The sequence below is a fragment of the Egretta garzetta genome, unplaced genomic scaffold (genome assembly GCF_000687185.1).
Source record: "Egretta garzetta isolate BGI_Z169 unplaced genomic scaffold, ASM68718v1 scaffold353, whole genome shotgun sequence".
Classification (NCBI taxonomy): domain Eukaryota; kingdom Metazoa; phylum Chordata; class Aves; order Pelecaniformes; family Ardeidae; genus Egretta; species Egretta garzetta.
This window is the reverse complement of record NW_009259307.1, coordinates 730,645-752,081: the sequence shown is the minus strand read 5'-3', so window position 1 is coordinate 752,081 and position 21,437 is coordinate 730,645. Positions and strand designations below refer to the sequence as shown.

Here is a 21,437-nt window from a genome sequence, read left to right as displayed (position 1 = left end):
AACTTGCTGAGCTGGTTTACCGCATGAGTGCTTGACACAGCAAAAGGAAATGGGTAGAAATAAATGGCTGAAGAAGGAAGAGGAAGAGAATAAGACTGTCTTGGTAGTGGCTTTCAGAGCTGATTAAGGGTAATGAGATTAATTTTGCCAAATTCCTTATTTTTTAAGAGAGAAAGTCTTATGGAGGCTGTTGTGTTAAATCTTTTCTAAGGCATTTTCAGGAACAGACTGTTTTCTAGCATACTCCCAAAATATTTCTGTAGTTGTATGCCTGGCTTTGTTCTGTCTATAGTACCAGTTGTGCCTGTGGTACTGTCATCAAATCTTTAAGGTTCATAGATGTTAAAATGTACAAATTAAAGGCAGATACATTATAGGAGCTGCATGTGGTGACGTAGTTGCTACAGCAGTGTAATACTGCCTCTTTTGGTGGCAGTTGGTGGAATGTCTTAGTGCATTTGGTCAAGCTGTGTTAATTTTTCTTCACTGACTATTATCAGGTATCCGGTCTATAAACTGGGCTATGACCTGCGTCAGGGCACAGCCTCTTCCTTGCCTTGCTGCTGAATTGTTACAATTCAAGACAGATAGGACAAGACATTGGTTGCTTGTAGTCCTTTCCTTTGTGTTCAGGAAAAAAGATAAAAGTGCGGGCTAGATAGACAGCAGGTGGCAGGGGAGTGAAAAGTGCTTAGTGAAATAAATATTTATCCTTTCTAAAACAGTGAGTGTCCACTGTTCATCACAGTGGTGTTGAACATTGCAGTTGGATGGCTAGGCAGTGCTTTAAAATGGGGGGGGAAACAGTAGGGGCGAAGGGAGAAAAACTAACTAGCTATAGCATTAAGCGTAGTTTTCTTCAGTACATGGGAGCATCTTATCTGACAGAAGGCTCCTCTATTAATCCTGTGGCATGCACACCACATTAGGATTTCAGTTACAGAGAGATCAATATATTTTAGACAGTCATCTGAAATGTTTGTCAACACTTGAGCTAGTATTTTGGGGTCTGTGGTTAGCCCTCAAGTAAGGGGTCATTACTGGTTTTGGAGGCTTTAGAAGGCTTTTAATTTCTAGTGTTTTGAGATTTTTTTTTTTTTTTTTTTTTGTAAACAAGTGCCTTTGCTTTTTTCTTGGGGCTCTGTGTTGTTTTCTAGCTGTATTTTCTATTTAGACTTGCTATTGAAGATACAAAAGGAGTGGAGTGGGAGTTGAAAATAACAAACTTCCTTCTCTCTCAGCATTATGAAAGGGTAGGGTTTCCTCTACATCTTAAAAAAATTCTATTGATATCTTAAGCTACATTATTCTTTGTGGAGTTCATAAACCTCTTAAACATACCGTGTCGGATGTTAATCCTATCTACAGAAGTTATTTATTAAGTCCTTCGAACTTGACAAGCTATATTGGCTTCTGCTAGTTGTTTCCTTGAACTGTGCTCTCTGTCTGATTATGCATTTTTTATTAGAGCCTTACATAGTGTACAGCAACAGCTTTTGGGGAGATTAAAGTGGTATATTAGTATTTTAAAGAAACCTAACTTTCATATTCTTCAGATAGAGTCAGGTTTGTTGATCCTGGCCTAGAGTCCACACAACATTTACGTTTTACGGAGAAAGTCCAGTCTTTGTCCCAAGGAAATCGCAGTTTTAAATTATTCCAATTTCAAGGAGGGGAGGCAGGAGGAAACATTACTTAGGTGACATAAGGGGTTAGTACCATAATGCAGATCTGTTGGCTTGGCAGCTACTAGTAGCTGTCATGGTTAAAAATAGGGTTCCGAACACAAATATTTAGACTGAATCACAGTAAAGTTCAATTCACCTTAATTTGTAGGTAAAGCAGGAGCTGTGACAGCATTCACAGGGGCAGAAGACCTGCATTAAGTCATGTGTTTAGCATGGTCTTAGCAGGAGGCTTAAATTTGGTTTAGGTGGTGGTGGTTTGGGTTCCTTCTGTAGTCGAAGGCTTTTGTTAGCCAGGGGGATGTGAACATGTGTGGTCATCAGTGCTAAGGGGAGGAAAAACATCAGAGGAACACTTAAACAGTTCCAAGTCTGATTGCAACACGAATTTTAAACTTTCATTTCTGACTCCAAACCCTCCTCCTACTGCAAGCTGCTGGAGCCACAAACAAGCTTCCTACAAGTGAAGGCGTTCTGTGTATTTGCAGAAATAAAATGAGTAACAACTAGAAGATTTCAGCATCAAGCTGTGGCAGTAAAAATGCTTTTGTGAAATTGTGCTCACATACATCTTCTGTGAGAATATTCTTAATTCTGATTTTCTGTAAACAAATGCTATTTGTTCCTTTCACTCCGGATACTGACTGGTGCAGTCCATGATTGTTCCTGTGCTATCCCAGTTTATCTACACTGGCACCAGTCTACCATTTGCATTCTTTTCAACATGTCCCTAAACAGATTCCTAGGCTTTTTTGTTTGTTTTAATACATACACACCCCCTCCTCCCCTCTGATGTGTATGCCCTGTATTCACTTCCCTTTTCTAACAAGCACTACTTCAAAGCTGAAGATGGCTCTCTAACCAGTGGGAACTCCACTTTTTTTTCTCAGTTGTGGCAATCCTTAAATGCTGTGTTGTGCTCATGTTGTGGCTCTGCAAGATCCTGTGAGCAAAATACCAAAATACAAGCTGCACTCCTGTAAAACATATTTCCACTACTTTTATTCTTGCTTGAAGGTCAGGGTGTAAAGCACCTTATTTTCCAGTTCCTGGGAAGCCCAAAAAAATGTTTCAGTCTGGTCATAATGTCCTTGTAATAAAACTCCACTTTTTCCAAGAAACATGCAGATCATAACGTGAACACGTCTTTGCTTACTAAAGCAAACTGCAAGCATATCACAAATTATTCTGATCTGCAGCTTACCTGATGCTGTCACTTGACCAGAAGATTGTGACTTCTAATTGTTGGTGTTGCCAGGTTGTGTATTTCCTTTGCAGGTTCTTGAGCCAACATTGAGAAAACAAACACACTGTCTTTTTGCCGCCACGTTTTCTGTGAGGTCAGGTGGAAGATGCCTCTTGCTTTCTTCAGAGAAATTAACCTGAATGTGTATCAAAATAATATTCCCAGTTATACATGTTCTGGGAGGTGACTGTAAAACCAGCATAGACACTGGAACATGCAAACCGTTCTTTTTCTTCCCCTCATCCCAAATCTTATGCCTATTTCCTCTTTTTGGTCCATTTGCTACAGGTAGGGATGCAAATTACTTGTTTTCAATCTAGTTGTTCAGTGGTTTCAAGTTGATGCTAGCGAGGGTACCTGACTTTCAACTGCTTCTGTGTAGCCTTATGGGAGCAAGGAGGAGGATGGCTGCTGACAATTAGCCCAGGATTAGCTTGAACCCTTGTAGGAGTTGATGGACTTGAAGTTTTTTAATTAATCTGTAGATGACCATGGCCAATTCTGATTTTCTAGCGCACGGAGTTTATCCCTTTCTCTGTATTATAAGCACTGATAGTGCTTTGTGATACCCAGTGAGTCTGTTTATCTAAAGTAAGTTGATTATTCTGACTTTTATGGTAGTCTAGAGCTGCTCACTCTCAGTATAGCTAATCAAAAGATGCTCTATCAGGATGAATATCTGATTTGTAGAACCTTGTTTGCATCAATGAGATTTGATTATGTCTGTCTGGCAGGCGAAGCAGGGTGTGAAATGCTGACAAAAGACTCGTACCAGTCTGATGGGGCCAGTTCTTGGTAGCTCCTGTGAACATCGGCTTAATGACATGGTTATTTTCTTAACTAAAATAAATGGCTCTTACACTAAATACTTTTTTTTTGGTTGAGGAAGTAAAATAAATTGACAGCTAATGAAATGGCTTTCCCTCCCCTTTGGTGCTGGAAGTTCAGCCTAACTCAAGTATCTAAACAAGTAATGCCAAGCAGAGATGGGTCTCTCTGCTTTTTCTTTTTTTTTTTTCTTTCTTTTCTTTTCTTTAACGGGTGAAAGCAAAGAAGAGGAAAGGAGAGAATGCTTTGGTGGCAAGCTGAGTAAAGGAGGGGATTTTAATGCTAGTGCCTGTGGTGGTATAGAGAAGCTGGGGTAAAAGAACAGAAAGGAAGTGGGAAAAAAAGCATCACTGTGAGAGAAACAGTAACTCCTTGTTACGAAAACACTTAGCACTTCTTTGGAAACAATCTTCTGTTAATGATACTGCAATTAATTAAAAATAAAGCTCAGAATTGCTAGGAGGAAACAAAAAGCTGCTAGTCTTTTGAGAAAATGGTCTTTTTTTGTTACTTTGCTTTACAAAGCACAGCAGTGATCTTGTTCCAGTTTAGTACATATCAGAAGCTGCATTTTTAAGCTGCTGTTACTGTTCAGCACCTCAGTTCTTTACTTCTATGCACTTGTCTGGGAGAAGGTCATATTAAAAATCTGCATGGCCTGTTCCTTTTCATGATAAAAAGCAGAAGAAGTTTATAGGAGAAGTTATGCAAAATAAATCGAAGCGTGTGAGGTCAGCCCAACCTGATAAAGGCATTTGTTTATGTTGCTGGTTAGAATCATTAGTTTGACTCCTTTACCCTGTTATGTTGCGGGGGGAGGGTTTGGCAAATTGTGGATTGGGGAATTTGTATGCTATGAATATTTGTATCTGTTTAGTATGTGTAACAGGTTATCTTTTTTATTTATCAGACAGTTGTTTTGCAGATGTTTAATGCAAATTGCATGATAAGGGAAAAGATAGCCTTGTGGCTAAAGTATGGGATTGAAAAGAAGAACCATTTAAATTTTGTCTCTGCGCTTAGAAAAAGGCTGATTGTGGGACACATCACTGTAGTATGATTACTGTAGTGTGATCCCTGTACACTTCCTTTGTTTTTAAAACGGATACTCCCCTCACCAGACATGCTGAGAATAAAGTCATTCATGTTTGCCTGGTGCCTTGAAATCTTAAAAAGGTACAGGCATCTTCTGTATTCTAGTTTTTTTGCCCTCCAAGCAGTACGTAGTGGGGAGGTGCAGTCAGTCAACTTTGGTAAGTTCAGATCAGTGCTAATGTATTAGTACTCCATCCGACATGAATCTTGAAACATGGTTCATAGTGGAGAGATGGTAGTAAGGAGGAGCACAGGAGGTCCTCGGGCACTTTATAACTTTTTGCTTATTCCAAGGGACACTGGCCAGTACAAGCTCTAAGTCTGTCTGCATGCCTAGGGATAGGCATTGCTAGATAGAAATACAAGTGATTACAGGTATTTATGTGCCTAGTAAAATACAATTTATCGGTGTTTGCAGAGCACAAGGGTTCAAGTTTAATGTGCCCTTTGCATCCTTACATTTTCTTACTTTAAATCTTCCAGACTGATTTTTTGCATTAGAATTTAGCACAAGTAATTATTGCCATGCCAAGTGCTAAAATGTTACTGTTCTTGGCTCTTAAATGCAGTGACATAACCAGGCTTAATGTCTGTTTATCAAGAAATATTTAAAAGATTGGTGCCAGTAATGAGTAGTGTTTAACTCCCATATAAGATGCTGCAAAACTAATGTTAGCCAGACCTGCAGTTCTATAGATACAAATCTCTACTTGGTATTTCATCACAGGAAAATGTTTTAGAATATGTCGTGCTGTGTGTGACACCACAGCTTGACATTTGAGGAAGTAACTCTCTGTTTCAGTTGTGTAGAAATGAAAAATAAATAATTGTTTAAACAACATTTCAGCAATACTTTAATCAGCATCAGTGTTTCCATTCTTCTTTTCCTCTCCTTTTGGGTGCGATAGCTTTAGAAAACCTGTTGACACAGATGCAGTACAGTATTACAGGAAACGCATATGACACACACAAATGTGTATTTCTTGCTTTTCTCTGTTTTCTGCCATCTTCTCATTTCCCCTTTTAATGTTTCTTATTCTTCCGTTTTGTTGTCAATTTCCTCCTTTTACTTGTATAAAACCTTGAAAATTGTTGGGTGATGGTTACAGTTGCCAGAGTCAGTGGGCAGTTCTATCCTGAGTTTTTCTGTCATCTGTTTAAGAAAGCCAAGGAGAAGGGACAGTACTCTTGTCACTCACCCGGTTTTGTCTTCTCTTGTTCTTGTTTCTTTTTTTTTTTCACTTTTTTTCTTCTTGTTTGTCTTATCCCCAGCCACAGTTCAGACATTTCATTCTGAAGCTCTTAGATCTAGGACACATTACCGCCTACTGTCCTTTTTCATCATTTCCTTATGGGTAACAAACAGAACAGAGGTTTCATCCTTTTTAGCTGTTGCCACAGTGCAGGTATTTAGTTTCTGAGGCAAAGGTCTGAGACGTGTTGGACCTTTTATGTCTAGGAGATGGCTGCTGTGTGAGAGAGAGAAGCAGTAAAGCCAAACTGAAATTCTATGGTGTTATTAAAAAAATAATATCTGGGAGGAGCATGGGATACAGTTACAAATCGGAAGAAAAATCATATATACAGTGTCTACATGCATTTCTCAATCCAGAAAGTTTACATGGATTAATTTTATGGTTATACTTTTACATACACTTAGCCCCAAAAAAGTCTGAGACAGAGGACTGCAGAAGTGTTTTGCTCAGTAGTTATACCTTGATAAATACCGCTTAATAACTGTGTGGTGTGGCATGTGTCTTGCTAGGGAATATCCAGAGGTATTTGAAAACATCTTTTAAGAGCCACCTCAAGACTGTGGGGTATGCTGCAAAATGGCAGCTTGTACAGTTGAGTACCATCCTCCTTTCACAAGCCTGTCAGCATATGTACATTTAGACTGACATTTCTGAAACCCTTATGTTAATTTTCTAAAATGATCACTGTCATGGATAGGCTTTTAGATACTGGGGTAACAAAGACTACATCTAGCAAAAAACAGGCAAAAAAATTTTTAGCAGTGGTGGTTCTTTACAGAAAGGTAAAGGCTTATTCTTGAGATATGAGAAAGCCTACTCTCCCATTACTCAGTTCTCTCCATATGATATACCACACAGGATTTTGTCTATGCACATTATTGTGCAGTATAAGCTTTGGCAGTAAGTTCATCAGTTTCTCTGAGAATACAAAATAGCCTGGGCTAAGTGCATTGTCCTGATGGACCTAGTACTGCTTCAGTCACAAGCTAATCTATATAAACATGTAAAGTATAGTGTAGGAACCCAAAATAGAGCTACATACTTAAGATATTTAAAAGTAAACAAACCTACATACGTAAGACTTAAGATATATAAAAGTAAATTCTACAGAACAGTCTGCATAATGTATTTTTCCATTGAATTCAGTGGACTTCAGCAGTTCAGCTAATAAAATTAAGATAGGTGTTTCTTCCCCTGTACTTATCTTAGCCTTCCTGCTCTTGAAAGGTGCCTTTATTGAATTTTTAAAAATATGTTTATAGGGATGCTTTTTTTTTTTGCAGTTTATGCAATTAAATTTGTACCGCTCTGCATTAAGGTTATCTTTTCTTGGCTTGGATGCTGCTGACAGTCTCTTCAAAACTGCCCTATTAAAATAAATGTTGCCCACTGAGTGAAATTATAAACACTATAGCTTATTTTAAGCATCTGAACAGAACACCATGTCAGTTGTACATTCCATAAATAGGACTTGCTGACCATTTGTCATTTTTCTTAAATGCAATGATTTCTGTGCTACTGCATTATTTTCCTAGTTAGTAAGAACTACAAATAAGTATGAGAACATGTTGCAGGCGTTGGTCATTGTTTTGTTTCTTTATTCTTTCCTTAATTCTGTATCATTTGACAAATGATATTATTAATAAAAAGATATACAACATGTATGAGTGTGTGAGGGTGTATATGACTGCAACTACTCTTGGCCTCAGAAACTGATGGCAACACTTTAGCTGACTTGCATGATGAGCATGTTAGGTGTGCACAAGAGGCATCTTAGATTTAGCCGATCAGTTGGCTCATTTCCTTCAGAACACGTGCTGCTGGGTTGTGTCTTTTCACCATGATTTTCATTGGCAGAAGGATAGCACAAATTCTTTCAGCAAGCAGCTTTAAGGATTAAGGAAAGGAATTTATTTGGATTTCAGGGCTGCATGCATATGCTGTGTTTGGAAAGCATAATACTGATACTGTTTGCTTCTTTTTTTTTTTTAGGCCAGGTTAAAGTCTTCAGGGCCTTGTATACATTTGAGCCCAGAACGGTAAGTACGTCTAGATTTTAGGGGTTTGAGAAGCTTAATTTTAATCTTGTCTATAATAACATTTCTTCAGTTCTGCTACCGTTGGCCTATTAGACTTGCTGTACTATGTGTTCAATGAAAAAGCCTGTTGATGGATATCAGTTCCTAATGTGACTGAAACTGCCTGATTAATCATCACTCTCCTTTCTTCGGTCCAGCTCTGCTTAAAAGCAGTACGCTTTCTTCTCTAGTATCAGTAACCTGCAATCTAAGATCAGCAATCTAAGTGATTTTTTTTTTTTTTTTCTTTTCTTCCAAAGGCAACAAAGATAATTGTGAACTAAGAGATTTGATGAACTGGGACCAACCAAAAAGGGGATGAATGTTAATAAACACAAAATACATTTCACTGGTTTTGTTGCACAGTGCTCTGTTGGAAAGGCCACAGCCTTTTTCTCTAGTTGTCAGGAAGGTCACAGATCCAAAAAGCTAGCTGTAGGCAAGTCAAACTACAGTATGAAAGACTGTCAGGCCATTGTCCAGTTGATGGAGAATTTTTGTTCTTTTGAAAGAAGAGCCGAATGTACGCTGCTTTATCCAGGTATTTGTTTACCTAAGCACCCAAATTCAGATTTTTATTTACTCTCCTTTTTTATTTTATCTTTTTAAAGCCAGATGAACTGTACTTTGAAGAAGGAGATATCATTTACATCTCAGACATGGTGAGTCTAAGACATCTTGTACAGACTGAATATTTCTGAGATGCAGCATATCCCTTCTAAAATATTTTCCCTTTTGTCTACAGAGTGATACAAACTGGTGGAAAGGAACTTGCAAAGGGAGAACTGGACTAATTCCAAGCAACTATGGTAATGTCTAGAATATTTTCATTTGCTAAGACCATACACAATCAAAGGAAATCATTAAATAAAAATAACTTATACTTATTTTCAAAAACTGATCACAGTAGTGCATTTAACAGTCATCTACCAGAGTATTTCAGAATACATCTGCAGCGTCACTCGCCAATGAAGCTGTGAAAAGCCGAAATCAGGACTCAATAGTCTTGGTGACTGTTAAGCAGGTATTCTTTACTGCAGCACCGGACGCACAGGGGATCACTCCTCCTAACATGCGTGCTGCACAGGGTTAATTTCATAGTTGACGTACCTATTCATTACATTCCTCAGAAAAGGCAGGGATAGGTAAATTAATTCCTGGAAATAATTTACATAGTCTCCTCCCAGTTGCACATGCTCAGTGATTTGAGTCGGTGGTCTTCAGGGGTCATTTACTTCCTCCACTCCTCTTCTTCACCTTGTCCTTTTGCTGAACTTCGGCTTTTACCCCCCTTCTTCTGCTGCCAGAACAACACAGCCAGTACCTTCCAGCTCCCCATCCTTGAAACATTCCCCTTTACCTCCGTGTCTCATGGTTCCCATCCCTGACGATCCTCATGTTGACAAAATGCTAGCATTTTGTCCCCTACGTGCCTTCCAAGGCTGGCAACAAAGATAGGGAATTTACTACAAATCTCTTCTTTTTCTTTAATGATGCACATCCCATACACTGTTAGTTTCTTGTCTACAGTTTTTCACCTCATATGGTTAGTAAGTTTAACCTAAACCACAATGTTGGATCCTCCTCAAGGATGTTCTGTTTTCTCAGGGCTTTTATCACATTCCAGCTACAGTTGGCTTCACAAAGGTCTCTTGTTAACCCTTTAGCATCCATTCACCACTGTACATCAGCAGTGAACAGGCTGTCACATGTTTTTGTAACCTAGAGGCAGCTTGAGTTTGCCAAGTGTTCACATTTCTGGTTATGTAGGTAACAGCCATAGATCTTCTCAGTTTTGAGGGGAAGAATGCTTGGATCTAAAGGATGGTTTTACAGACGGCACGTGAAACTGATAGGCTTGTATTCTTGATACCCTCAATGAATGTATTGGAGTTTTTAAGACCTTCTCATTAGCTGTATCTTGGCTACTTTCCTTCAGAAAAGACCTAAGGATGGACAGCCGCAGCCTTTGGTATCTGAGATCAAGATGTATGACACAGTGTGGGGTAGCTTCTAACAGAGATAGATAATCAATACTGGAATTGTTAAGTAAACCTGCACATGGACAGGAAGCTAAAGCAGATTATGACCAATTCTGTAGACCCGCCCCCAAGAAATAGGTCTGTTTTGTTTGCCATTTGTTGCTTTTTAATGAATATATTCAGCCACAGAAAACTTTGGCTTTGTAGGGGTTGCACTACATTAAATATCCTATACCTGTTTGGACAGAATAGAAATTGCTTTTTCAGATTCAACTAAAATGACTTTGAAAAGCCATAAATACGGACAACACAGCACAACTCTTCCAAGACCTCCACGGAAATACAGGCAGAGTAGCAGTGTCACATGACAGGTTGTGTCAAAACTGCTAATACGTTAGTAATTGCAATTGCTTCATGTTGTCCCTTCCTCCCTACGAGACATTATGGTAGCAATGCTATGATTCCCTGCCGTGACTTGTAGTTAGTAGAAATACATGAATAGAAGCCTACGGTGCAGTTATTGAGACTATGGCATCAAATTTCACTTTTGCATCTGCCAGACTTATTCTACTCTTGCCATCTGCCAGACGTGGTCACTGTTATATACACGAAGAATAGTTTACACATGCTTACCGACAATCCAATTTCTTCTCAACATTATTAAAGTTTGTTAAAATAAAAGCAACAACTTACTAATTTGGTTTGTGTTCATTCCCATTGAAATCATTGGGAAAAGTTGCTTCCAGAGTGCTTTACTGAAAAGTTACCTGAGCAACAGTTTAACTTCCATTCTAGGTGGGGCAGAGTGGTGTGGGGTGATGGTGTCTCTGCACATTGACAAAAATTTAATGGATAAGCAGAACAGAAGCCTCTGCAGACCCTAAAAATGAAGAGTACCAGGAATATGTCTTCTGATTTAGACAAACGGCAAAATCCGCAAAGGCCACCATTAGGACTGCCTAGGTTTAGTCTTAACCACTGAAACACTATGATCTCCTGTGCTTTTCTACAACGTTTTTTCGAAAGGTGGAGACAGACCTGAAACTACTGAATCTCTGGTGGGGTCTTGTGCTCCATCTGCTAGGCTCGAAAGAACACATTTGAAAAGACTGTGCATGGAAAAGCTAATGAAGACGGAGTCAGTGTTATCTGCATTAAAAATACTCATTACTGAATTTCTGACAAGAATTTTCTAAAGACATGAGTTGTTTTTAGGCTTTTGAGACAGCATTGTTAGTGCTTTCTACTGCGCACAAGAAGCACTGCTCAATATGACTAGCATGTTCTGCTTGTGTAATGGCTTCTGCTCTGGGACTAGCTTCTCCCACTCTGCTTTAGGGTTCTGTTCACTGTTTGCACAGATTTTTTTAAACTAAAGTATCAGAATCTAGCATTTGCATTTTTTTTTACTCATAGCTAGAGAAATCTTGCAATTACAAGCGTTATAAGAAGAATACACACCAAAGTAAGAAAAGATCTGGATAGGCCACAACAGTCTTGAGACTTTTGTTTCTGGTGCCTTCATTGCATCTGATTACAGTAACAGTTTGATCTGAGGAACACCCTTTCTCATTCTCCCTGCCTCCTGTAACAAGCCATGGTGCAAGGGCTTAGAGAACCTACTCATTTCACCTGTACCCTTAGTAGTCACAAGGTTTTCCACCTAAAAAAGAAGTTTTTAAAAAAGAGTTTCCAGACCATGGCTGCACTTCCAGCTGTTTCACAGTACTGCTCAGTTTCTTTTTGCTGTTGTAGCAGCACAGTGACCAGGAACCCATTGCTGCTCCTCTCTAGCAAAACCTTGTGAGATGAACAAAAGGTCTACAGAAGCATGAACTTCAATCTGTCCATCACTACTGTCATTGTTTAAGCAGTTTTGATTTGCAGACCTCCTGCAAGTTTTCCAGGGAAAATTAAAAAAATCTGTAAAACAAATAGGAAGCCTACTGACAGTGGTTTTTTTTAGCTTAGGCCCCCTGGAAATAATTCACTCCTAACTACAGATGGGAAGCTGTAGGTTGAAAGCCTAGTCACATGCAACTACTCAAAACTGTCTTACAAGTGTAGAAAGTGAAGTAACAACCAGGTTGAAATATTGCCAGATTCCCAGTGGCTTGCAACCACTGATCAATTTGATGCTGTTCTTTGAAGTTTTCACAAACTCTTCTCTGAATTGCTTTCCCGTACACGAGAAATTGAACTGCATCTGACTGGTCCATCACTCACAAATCCCCTTTCATGTTAGAGTCAAATATGTATTTCTGGTTCTTCTGGAATAAATCAAATTTTTATTTCCACACAGGTGTCAAATACCTGTTCCATTTCAGAAGGAGTTAGAATTTACTCTCTGTTTCATTTCAGTGGCAGAGCAAGCTGAGTCTATTGATAACCCACTGCACGAAGCTGCCAAACGTGGTAAGTGTTATTTGGGTTTCAGTTGTGTAATGCTAAAGGATGATTTGTTTGTTTTCTGCCATAATAATAATATATTTAGAATGAAGATGTCCTGTCTGTTTTGGTTGTCTAGTGTCTTGAACAAATAATCTGATAAGCTTTGCAGCTTTCAGAAGCTGAGCTGGTTTACAGCCTGGTAGAATTGCCACTCTGTATACACAGGAAAAAAAATTGGTACCATCCATTTAACTACATAAGGATCTGAAGGTCTTCTGGGAGTGGAAGAAAAGATACTGGTGTGACTTGGACTGGTTGTTTTATGAATGATAAGAATTGCTGCTAATCACTTTTCCCCCTCATTGGTTCATAGAAGAACTGGCATCCTTCAGAAAGAACTATGTGCCTTTAATGGTTCTGTTAACTTTTCAAAGAAAAAAAAAATCATCAAAACTGAATTTGTCTTTCAGGCAACCTAAGCTGGTTGAGAGAGTGTTTGGATAATCGAGTTGGGGTCAATGGCTTAGACAAAGCTGGAAACACAGCTCTGTATTGGGCATGCCATGGAGGCCACAAAGGTATGGGAAAATTAATTTGAAATCACTGTTCTCTTGTTTTCCTGATTTGCTTGTTAGGCTGAGTGCTAAAATTGCAGTACTAAATAATAAAGCCAGGATTTTTTTAATGTTACTCTAGTTTTTTTTAAAAGAAAAGTTAAAGCTAGAAGGGAGGTTCAGCTCCATCAAATGCTGTATGGTTTTTGTTGCTGTTGAGGCAGGCATTCTAATCAGCTGTTAGAAGCAGAGTGGGAAGAAGGACAGACCAAAAAGAAGTTTTGTATTGGTTTGGGTATTTTATGCAGTAGCATTTCTTTGTGACAAATAGTTTTTTGCTCAATGCAGTCTGACTGTCTTACAGATTTTCATTAACTGATTGGATCACTCTTTCATTGAGTCTTAACCAAAATTTGTACAATGAACGTGAAAAAGCCTATTTTAATTTTACTAAATTTTAATTTTTATTTCCCCCACCCTGTTTTCTGCAGATATAGTGGATGTTCTGTTTACCCAGGCAAACCTAGAGTTAAACCAACAGGTAAGTTAAACCAACAGACCCTTACAGTAGAGGTGTGATGTTATTCATCCTTGGTACAAGCTGAAAGTTTTTTTGCTGTATTTTAATCCTGTTGCTTTTCCCTCTAACTCCACAGAACAAATTGGGAGACACAGCTTTGCATGCTGCTGCATGGAAAGGTTATGCAGATATTGTAGAGATGCTGCTGGCAAAGGGTAAAGATCTTCACCAAGGTTTCAACAATCTGTGTGGCAGACTAGATACCTCAACGTTTATTAATCTGTATTTTTTTTAACTGTTTTTGGATAACCCAGGTACAGTCCTTAGCCAGCTTACCTGCCTGACTTTATAAGCCTTGCAGAAAATTCTGGCAGCTGTTTGGAAAGTAGACATCTCACCTGCTCCAGATAAATTTCATCCTGCTTTGCAGACAAAATTAAGCACTTAACCCCAAAACAGCAATGACATTTGCTTCCTAGAAAGGGAGAGCAGCTAGCCTAGCCAACTGTAGCTTGTGGAAGAGCATCCATAGCTTTTAGTCTGCTTCAGAGCAGTCCACAGATGAGATTCCCTTACTGTTCTACCCATGCTACTGAAACTCATATCATAATACCATTGCTCAAGAAATAGCTGGGACAGTGAGTCATGATCAAAATTTTCTATTATACAGGGGCAAGAATAGATCTGAAGAACAATGAGAAGAAACTGGCTTTAGACATGGCAACCAATGCCGCTTGTGCTTCCCTGCTTAAGAAGAAACAGAGCGCAGGTATTTCTGATTTTGTTATTCTGATACATTTTTCCTTTTTAGAGGACACTTAGTATTTTAACCAAATATCAATATGTTGATAGCCATAAAAACCAGTTGGGAGCTACATTGGCTAAGAGTTGTGTTTGGAAGGGTTCACTCGAGCGGGTTAGTTCGGCAGAGCTATGATAGAGACCTGTGGTTTATCACATTCAGTGTTGCAGACTGCACACAAAATGCCATCTTGTCTCAGCAAGAGGCAAAAGAATTCAGAAGAGGGGGGTTGGACTAGATGACCTCTAGGGGTCCCTTCCAACCCCAAACATTCTATGATTCTATGGTTCTATGTGGAAATAGTAAGGAAAGGAAAGGAAATGGAAGACAGGCCCTTCAGAGTAGAGAGAGAAAGAAAGCAAGGATGGAAACTACTTTAAAAACAGTATACCACAAGGATCAGGGTATGAGAGTAAAATGATGTGATGTGTTCCCCCTTACGTCTGTCTGTTCCTCCAAACTAAGCCAAACAAACACCAACAGACGCTCCTCTTTTATTTTCTTATAGCTCATTTAAAAAAAAAATTCTTATTTCTGTGTCTCTCTGATTCACTCTCCAATAGAGAAAGGAAGAAAGAATGCTTTTAGGTATTTATCAAAATAGTCTCACTGCTTCCCACTTGTGTTCATCTGTCCTAATAGCACAGTGTCCATGTACAAAGATTTAAAGAGATACAAGGCTGTTTTAAAAAGCTGAACAGAGTGAGTCGTTCAGTATCACATAAATAATGCTTGCTACCTGTAGCTTTCAGGAGGCTGAAGTTAGGGTGGAAACCCTAGATGAATTAACACATAAAATGAGAAATTACTTAAAAACAGGCAGAGTTACAGCTTCTATCAGTGCTATATGCAGTCTAGCAACTGTATTGTTGCAGGGCTAGCAAAAACTGAGGGAATGCTCACCTGCAGGTGGTTAGCAGTTATGGGAATTAAGTGGTGGAATAGCTGATTGTGGCTTTAGAAGGCCAAGAAGAGCACTTGCAGCAGAAATACTGTCCAGCTTTTTGATAGAAGTAACATCAGGATTTCAGAGAAAACTATAACAAATCATTTTTATCAGTTTTGACTTTGAAGAAGGCAGTTGTAATAAAGGGCAAAATTTCTTCTGTTTCCGTATTTTTTTTCTGTTGTAAATTAATCCCTGTAAGGAGCACTTACTTCATCTTTGCCTGTCAATTGTAGGCATCTGGTACAGGAGTATTCTCTGTTCTGATGTCCCTGATAATTTTATTAATGTTTGTTTCATTTTCTGATACTAGGTAACTTATCTTCTATTTCTGGTGCATTTGCTTCACTCCCTTTAAATTAATTGTCTTTCATGGCTGACTGATTTTTCGTCCTTAGTCACTTCATCTATCACCAGTCTCTGGTACTCTTGCACACTGTCTTTTCTTGTTTGCCTTGATATGAGACCTGATATTCTCAGTCTAACTGCAATTTCAGTATTAGCTTCCTCGTTTGTTTTTCTGTCTTAATTTGGCCTTTTATAATTCCTGTGACGCCACTGATCTGTACACTTTTATTGGATTTTGTATTTTCTTAGTTATTTTTATTAATTTCATTCTTCTGTGTTTATCAATTCTACACTTCAGTATTTCCAGTGTTTGTGAGTGAAACAATTGTTCTTTTCAGAGATTCAGTCTTATATCAGTAGTCTTCCTGTCCCCAGTTTCAAATATGTTCCTATTTAGATATGGCTTCTGTCATAGTCCATCTATAAACCATTTTGGGTTAGCCAAGGAAGCTTACTTTGCCTCCACTCTAAATGTTCAGTTTTGTGTTTTACATGTATACACACATATTCAAATGTCATGATTGCTGAAGTATATTGTAAGAAATGAAAGTTACTAAAATCCTGTCGTAGAAATGCAAAAAGATTGTGGTGTTTGTGCTCCTGAACAAGGGAACAGTTGTCATACAGAGGAAATGGGATTTGTCCTTTCCTGAAGTATGGCCCCTTGAGCACAGGGCTCTCCAATTTCTTTGTTTTCTTTCCTTTCTTCCTTTGCTGCTTCCCCTACTGAAAAAGTAAAAAAAAGAATTTTTTTTTTCTCTTAGATTTCTTTTGTTAAAACAGTCGAGTCGGTCAGTTTTAAATTTACTCATCTTTCTTCTTCCAGAAGTCTAGGATATCATGGTTATCAGTTCTGTAAATTATGTCAGTCTTGTTATGTCTGATATTTTTAATGCTTTGTTTTGATATGTTATTGCAAAGCTGTGACTGACTAGGATCTTGTGGCTCCTGGCTCTCCATAGTACAATATAATATACATTATATATAATCCATATTCCTATTTCCATATATTTGAAAATCTGTAGGCAAATAATCGTCTATCACAAAAAGTCCATGCTGTTTATCGTTGTACAGTCCCCAATGTAGGTGTAGTTCTCCAGACCCTGCTGCACATCTGGGAATATGCTTTAATACTCCTGTTTTCTGCTTACTATTCTTCAAAAGCAGAAGTAGATCTAGGAATTATTTTTTCAGGAAAAAAACTAGGTGAGAAAAGAGGGAGGGGGGAGAAAACTGGAATGCATTTAATTTTAAGTAGAGAATGGCAGCCAGCTAGGCAATCAGAATAAAAACATAGAGGCTCTTCCCTGAACTCGCCCATCCTTTCCGTTGTGATTTAAAGGTAATATATGCAGAAAATAGAATTAAAGAGTTCCAGCTCTGCTGTACAGGTTCCAAGGAGCCAGAAGATGGCTCCTGAAGGTCACAAACAGACTAAATATCGTATGTAGGAGATGTGATTACTGGCTTAGTGTTACCTTTGAGATCCAGATCTACAGCCCCATCTGTGTAGTCATAACATCTCTAAATGATAGAGGAGTCAGGTTTCTCAGATGCTGGTTTGCAAGCATTGCAAAAGTGAGGATTTTTCTGATTTTATCCTGGATTAAGGGAGCACTTTTTTTTCTTTCCAGGTACAGTCCGAACATTAAGTAATGCAGAGGAATACCTCGACGATGAAGACTCTGATTAGCTTTTTTCATGCAGCCTAAAGAACTATAACTTGCGTTGCCTATGTCATTCCCAAAAAATATCTTTGCAACTGTAAAAATACTTCACTTAGAGCACTGCAGTCTTCCAATATAGCATATAAATGAGAGGGTGAAATCATGCTTTCCAAAGGAATAATTTTCATGTGTGCTAGAAGATGCCACGTTTTAAATCAGAGTTCCTTTGGAATTTTCTCACAGAGGAAGTGTGGCATACCCTTATTCTTCAGTGGGCAGAGGACCGTCTTCTAAACTCATGGGTTTTATCTCAGGCCTTCCCAGCAAGTGCCTTGCATCTCTGGAAAACACTCCTCAAACTGAAAGGTCCCTCTGGGATTGCAGGACACCATTGCTAACGTTGCCCAAAATCTCCCTAGATATAGGTTCTTTTGTGTAGGTAAGATGATACTGGCAGACTTAGTACTGGCTCACAGGCATGAGTGGAGATGCTGCTATAGAGAGTGACCATCTTTTGCCCACATGGAGCCAGCCAAGACAAGGTTTGATTCCCCCCCTCTCCTCCCCACCCCACCCCCCCTGATTTTTTCCCCCTATTCCGTCCTGTACCTCTCTAAGTAAGGGGAAAAATGGCATGGGATGATCTGCCTCTGGATGCTTTGTCTTCTTTTGCTATGGGCCCAATCCCTGAAATGTAAACTCAGGTGAAATGCTTGCTTAAGTCAGTTTTGCGTGACAAATACACTTAGTTTTGGACTTAGCGACTTGATTCTTTTGCTTTTTGAAGTGCATTATGCTGAAACTATTTGTAGTGAAAGGAAGACAGCGTATTTTTCTATTTATCCTGCCTAAAATTTTTTTACTGATCTCTTGCTTTTATTTTTTAAAAGTGTTCATATATTTTTTCCTAAATTACCTCAAAGCTTAAGTGTATTTGAAGGAACGAGGGAAGATGTATATCGAATATACCACAGCTATCTTTAGAAGACATATTCGAAGCTGAATAAACATTTTAAAAATGTATTTCTTCTTCCTGTGAATTAAAGAGAACTAAAAAAAAAATTGAGCCACTTTTCAAGCTTCCCTGCAGAGTTAAAAAATAAGTACTTCCTTCAGATTGCTCAAATAGCTGCAGCCAAATATTATACCCTGCTGAGGGATACTTCCATGCTGTGATGGTAAGAAAATGTTACAAGTATTTGAGATACAATCTCATTTTCAGTTTTTGTTGCTAACTTCCGTATTAGCAACTTTGACAGCTTCAGTCCAACACAGCAGTCTATGACACTTTAAAAAAAAAAAAAAAAGGGAAAAAAAGAAAGGCAAAAAAAAATGCTCTTGTGAAAGACTGGGGATAAATAAAATGCTCTTGTGAAAGACTGGGGATAAACGAAAGGCTCTTGTGAAAGACTGGGGATAAATGAAAATCACACTAAGTATTTTAGAGATTAAAAATCTAGAGCACTCTAACATCCCACTTTTAAAAATAAATTGTATCAGATTTTTGTATTTTTATTATCCTGGAAAGAACTAGATACAGGTAAAGCTTGTTAAATGAGCACTTACCAAAGAAGGCAGCATGTGATTGACCAGGACTGTGTAAGGTGGCGGCGTTGCACAGATAGTCATCTGCAGATACAATTCTGAACTGTTTGTTAAAACCACAGAATAAATGTTTTAACCCTATGAAGTACCGTGGTCAGCTGAACAGTGGTGTTTTATCTTGTGTGACCTTGATGGTCCTAGAGGGGAAGGAAGAAAAACCAAAGCCACCAAGTTTTTCTCTCTAGCTTTCATTAGAACAGTTGTTCAAAATGATTCATAATAGCAGAGGCTGTCGTGCTTCACATTTTATCAGCCAGCTACTTTTACTAGCTCAGACTTTTACCACAGTCAACCCACATGTTATGCTGCATATTGTTGATTAACATGATGCAATGTCACAGTGAAAGGACCTTTAATAAGAGGGTAGAGAAGCAAGAAGGTTCATGTATCTGTTACGCGAGTCTTTTTCCTGCATAAATGAAGCTCACAAGGTTAAAATTCTTCAGTGTCACAGGACATGGAGAGAATGGCTCTTCCCAAGTCACTGTTTCTCTATCAAGGTTTGGAGGCAGAGTTTGTATTCATAACTCTCAATGTGATGTCTTCTGCTACTGTGGGTTCAACATCCTGCAAGTTAATTGCAGCATTTGATTTAAAAATTTAATGTTATGCTCACGTCTGTGGAATTAGCTGCTGCTGGAAGACCCTGTGTTCTTCTGCAGACAGATACAGGTGCTGCAAGGGAAGAGTGGTGACAGAAGCACGAGTTGGGCCCAAAGATTGCCTGTGAAGTCCTTACTGGAGTGTCCTGAAGGAGGCACATTTACGTTGCAAGGCAGCTAGCTAGTGCTGTCATTTGCTTCTAGGACCAAAATTACTGTTTGGGTTATTTTTTTTTTCCCCAGTTCTGTTTTTCCTCATGCAACTGTCTTCTTATCTTGTGAAATAAAAATCACTGTGAAAACTTTCAGGCAATAAATTACTTTTTGCCTAACTCTAGCAGTTAAGTTTTGATTTAAAAATAAAAAAACATCAGACCAAAAGTCTTACAGCTAGAAGGAATTACAGCTGGAGTAAGATGATACAATATCTTACTAGTTATCCAAACTTAATTATTCCCCTTTTCTCTACTGTGTGTGTCACTTCACGCTCTTGGGTAAATTTAAGACCCTTTTCCAAGGATGGCTGCATTCAGGTTTGTATAAATAAGAAAACTATTTTTAAGAAGAGCGGCAAAATGGAAGTTGTCAAGTTCACAGTGTCTCCTAACTGCGCATGGAGGGATATTCTGTCTTGTGTGCTTCTGGTTGAATTACGTGTATGCCTTTCCATTGAAAATCAGCTATGTTCCTGTTAGAAGTGCTGTGCTGTTAGGGGATAGAAATTATTCTGATTTATTTGAGGCTTTTTCAAGCTAAACGAGTAAAATTTCTGTCTGCTTCATCAAAAATTAAATGCTTAATTTCTTTTCTAGAAAATGGAACATTTCTTGAATTGTCTTCAGTGTAGTTTTTAGACAGGCCATGTGGATAATCTTCAAGTTACTACATTGTTTTACCAGGACAAAACCCACCTTACTGAATTCAGCTCTTACATGTCCCATCACCTGAAATGTAATTGGCTTAACAATGCTAAGGTCGCATTAAATGTTTAAACCCAGTAGCCCATTTTCTAACACACTCTCCAGTTTAGAACCCTCCCTTCCCCCTGAACCCTAATTTCTGAAGGCAGCATAATGTTCCTTGTGTTTAAGTTTGGTATCAAGGGCCAAAGATTGCTGAAAGTAAGTCAGCCCGACCTTGTGATCGTTTCAGTTACGTGCTACCAAGTCGGGTGTTTGAGCATGCAGCATACATCACTGAATTAAAGATTTGCTTTCAGCCGTCACCACCTTCTAATGAAGCCATTGGAATGGAACACAGAGGAGAGTAAAAAGTAAAGGGCCATCTGTCTGCTGCTTCTCGAGACAGACATAAGCTGAAGTTACACAAAGTGTTTCAGGACAATGTTAGTCATCCTGTACTTCGATCATATCAGGAGACAGAAGCAAGCGGAAATGGTTTTGAGGAACTTGAAATGCGATTCATCAAAAGAATTTTATATCAAATTAATTTGATGCAAAATCAGTGTCCTCATTTGCTAAACAGATAAAAAGGCAAGATCTGGGGTTTTTTTAAAGCTACACAATAAAAAGCGGAGAAGCTAAAAATGGGAACAGTACAAACGCAGTTCAGAAAAATGTAACTTTACATCACAAGTTCTGGGGCAGAATTTGGACTGGTGGTAGTGTCCGTCTGTGGCAGGGAGAAAACTACCAGGTACCCATTTACCTGATGCCTGCTGTTTCCCAGCTGATAATTGGTGCTGAAGATGATGTGTCCAGTCTGCAGCCTCTCCTAGACAGCTGCATTGCTTACTCCATCCTTCTGCCAAACTTCGCGGCCTTCTTTGGGGCTCCGCAGAGCAGGTCTCTAGCACACCAGAGAACTCTGCT

At 38.8% G+C, this 21,437-nt stretch overlaps 1 protein-coding gene across 1 annotated transcript; it reads left to right on the top strand.

The window, feature by feature from the left end:
• Positions 1 to 8,102: 8,102 nt before the first annotated feature.
• Positions 8,103 to 18,721, top strand: OSTF1 (osteoclast stimulating factor 1). The gene is made up of 9 exons (XM_009636121.2): positions 8,103 to 8,149; positions 8,800 to 8,850; positions 8,934 to 8,997; positions 12,532 to 12,585; positions 13,032 to 13,139; positions 13,607 to 13,656; positions 13,772 to 13,850; positions 14,306 to 14,404; positions 17,366 to 18,721. The coding sequence occupies exons 2-9, from the start codon at positions 8,848 to 8,850 to the stop codon at positions 17,422 to 17,424; spliced, it is 516 nt and encodes a 171-aa protein (XP_009634416.1). The 5' UTR covers positions 8,103 to 8,149; positions 8,800 to 8,847; the 3' UTR covers positions 17,425 to 18,721.
• The last annotated feature ends 2,716 nt before the right edge of the window (positions 18,722 to 21,437 follow it).

What these genes read in the sequence shown, in the direction of transcription:
- OSTF1 (XM_009636121.2), top strand. An exon ending in ACTAATTCCAAGCAACTATG is followed by an intron (nt 8,998 to 12,531) that starts GTAATGTCTAGA and finishes GTTTCATTTCAG; the next exon opens with TGGCAGAGCAAGCTGAGTCT. An exon ending in ACCTAGAGTTAAACCAACAG is followed by an intron (nt 13,657 to 13,771) that starts GTAAGTTAAACC and finishes CTAACTCCACAG; the next exon opens with AACAAATTGGGAGACACAGC.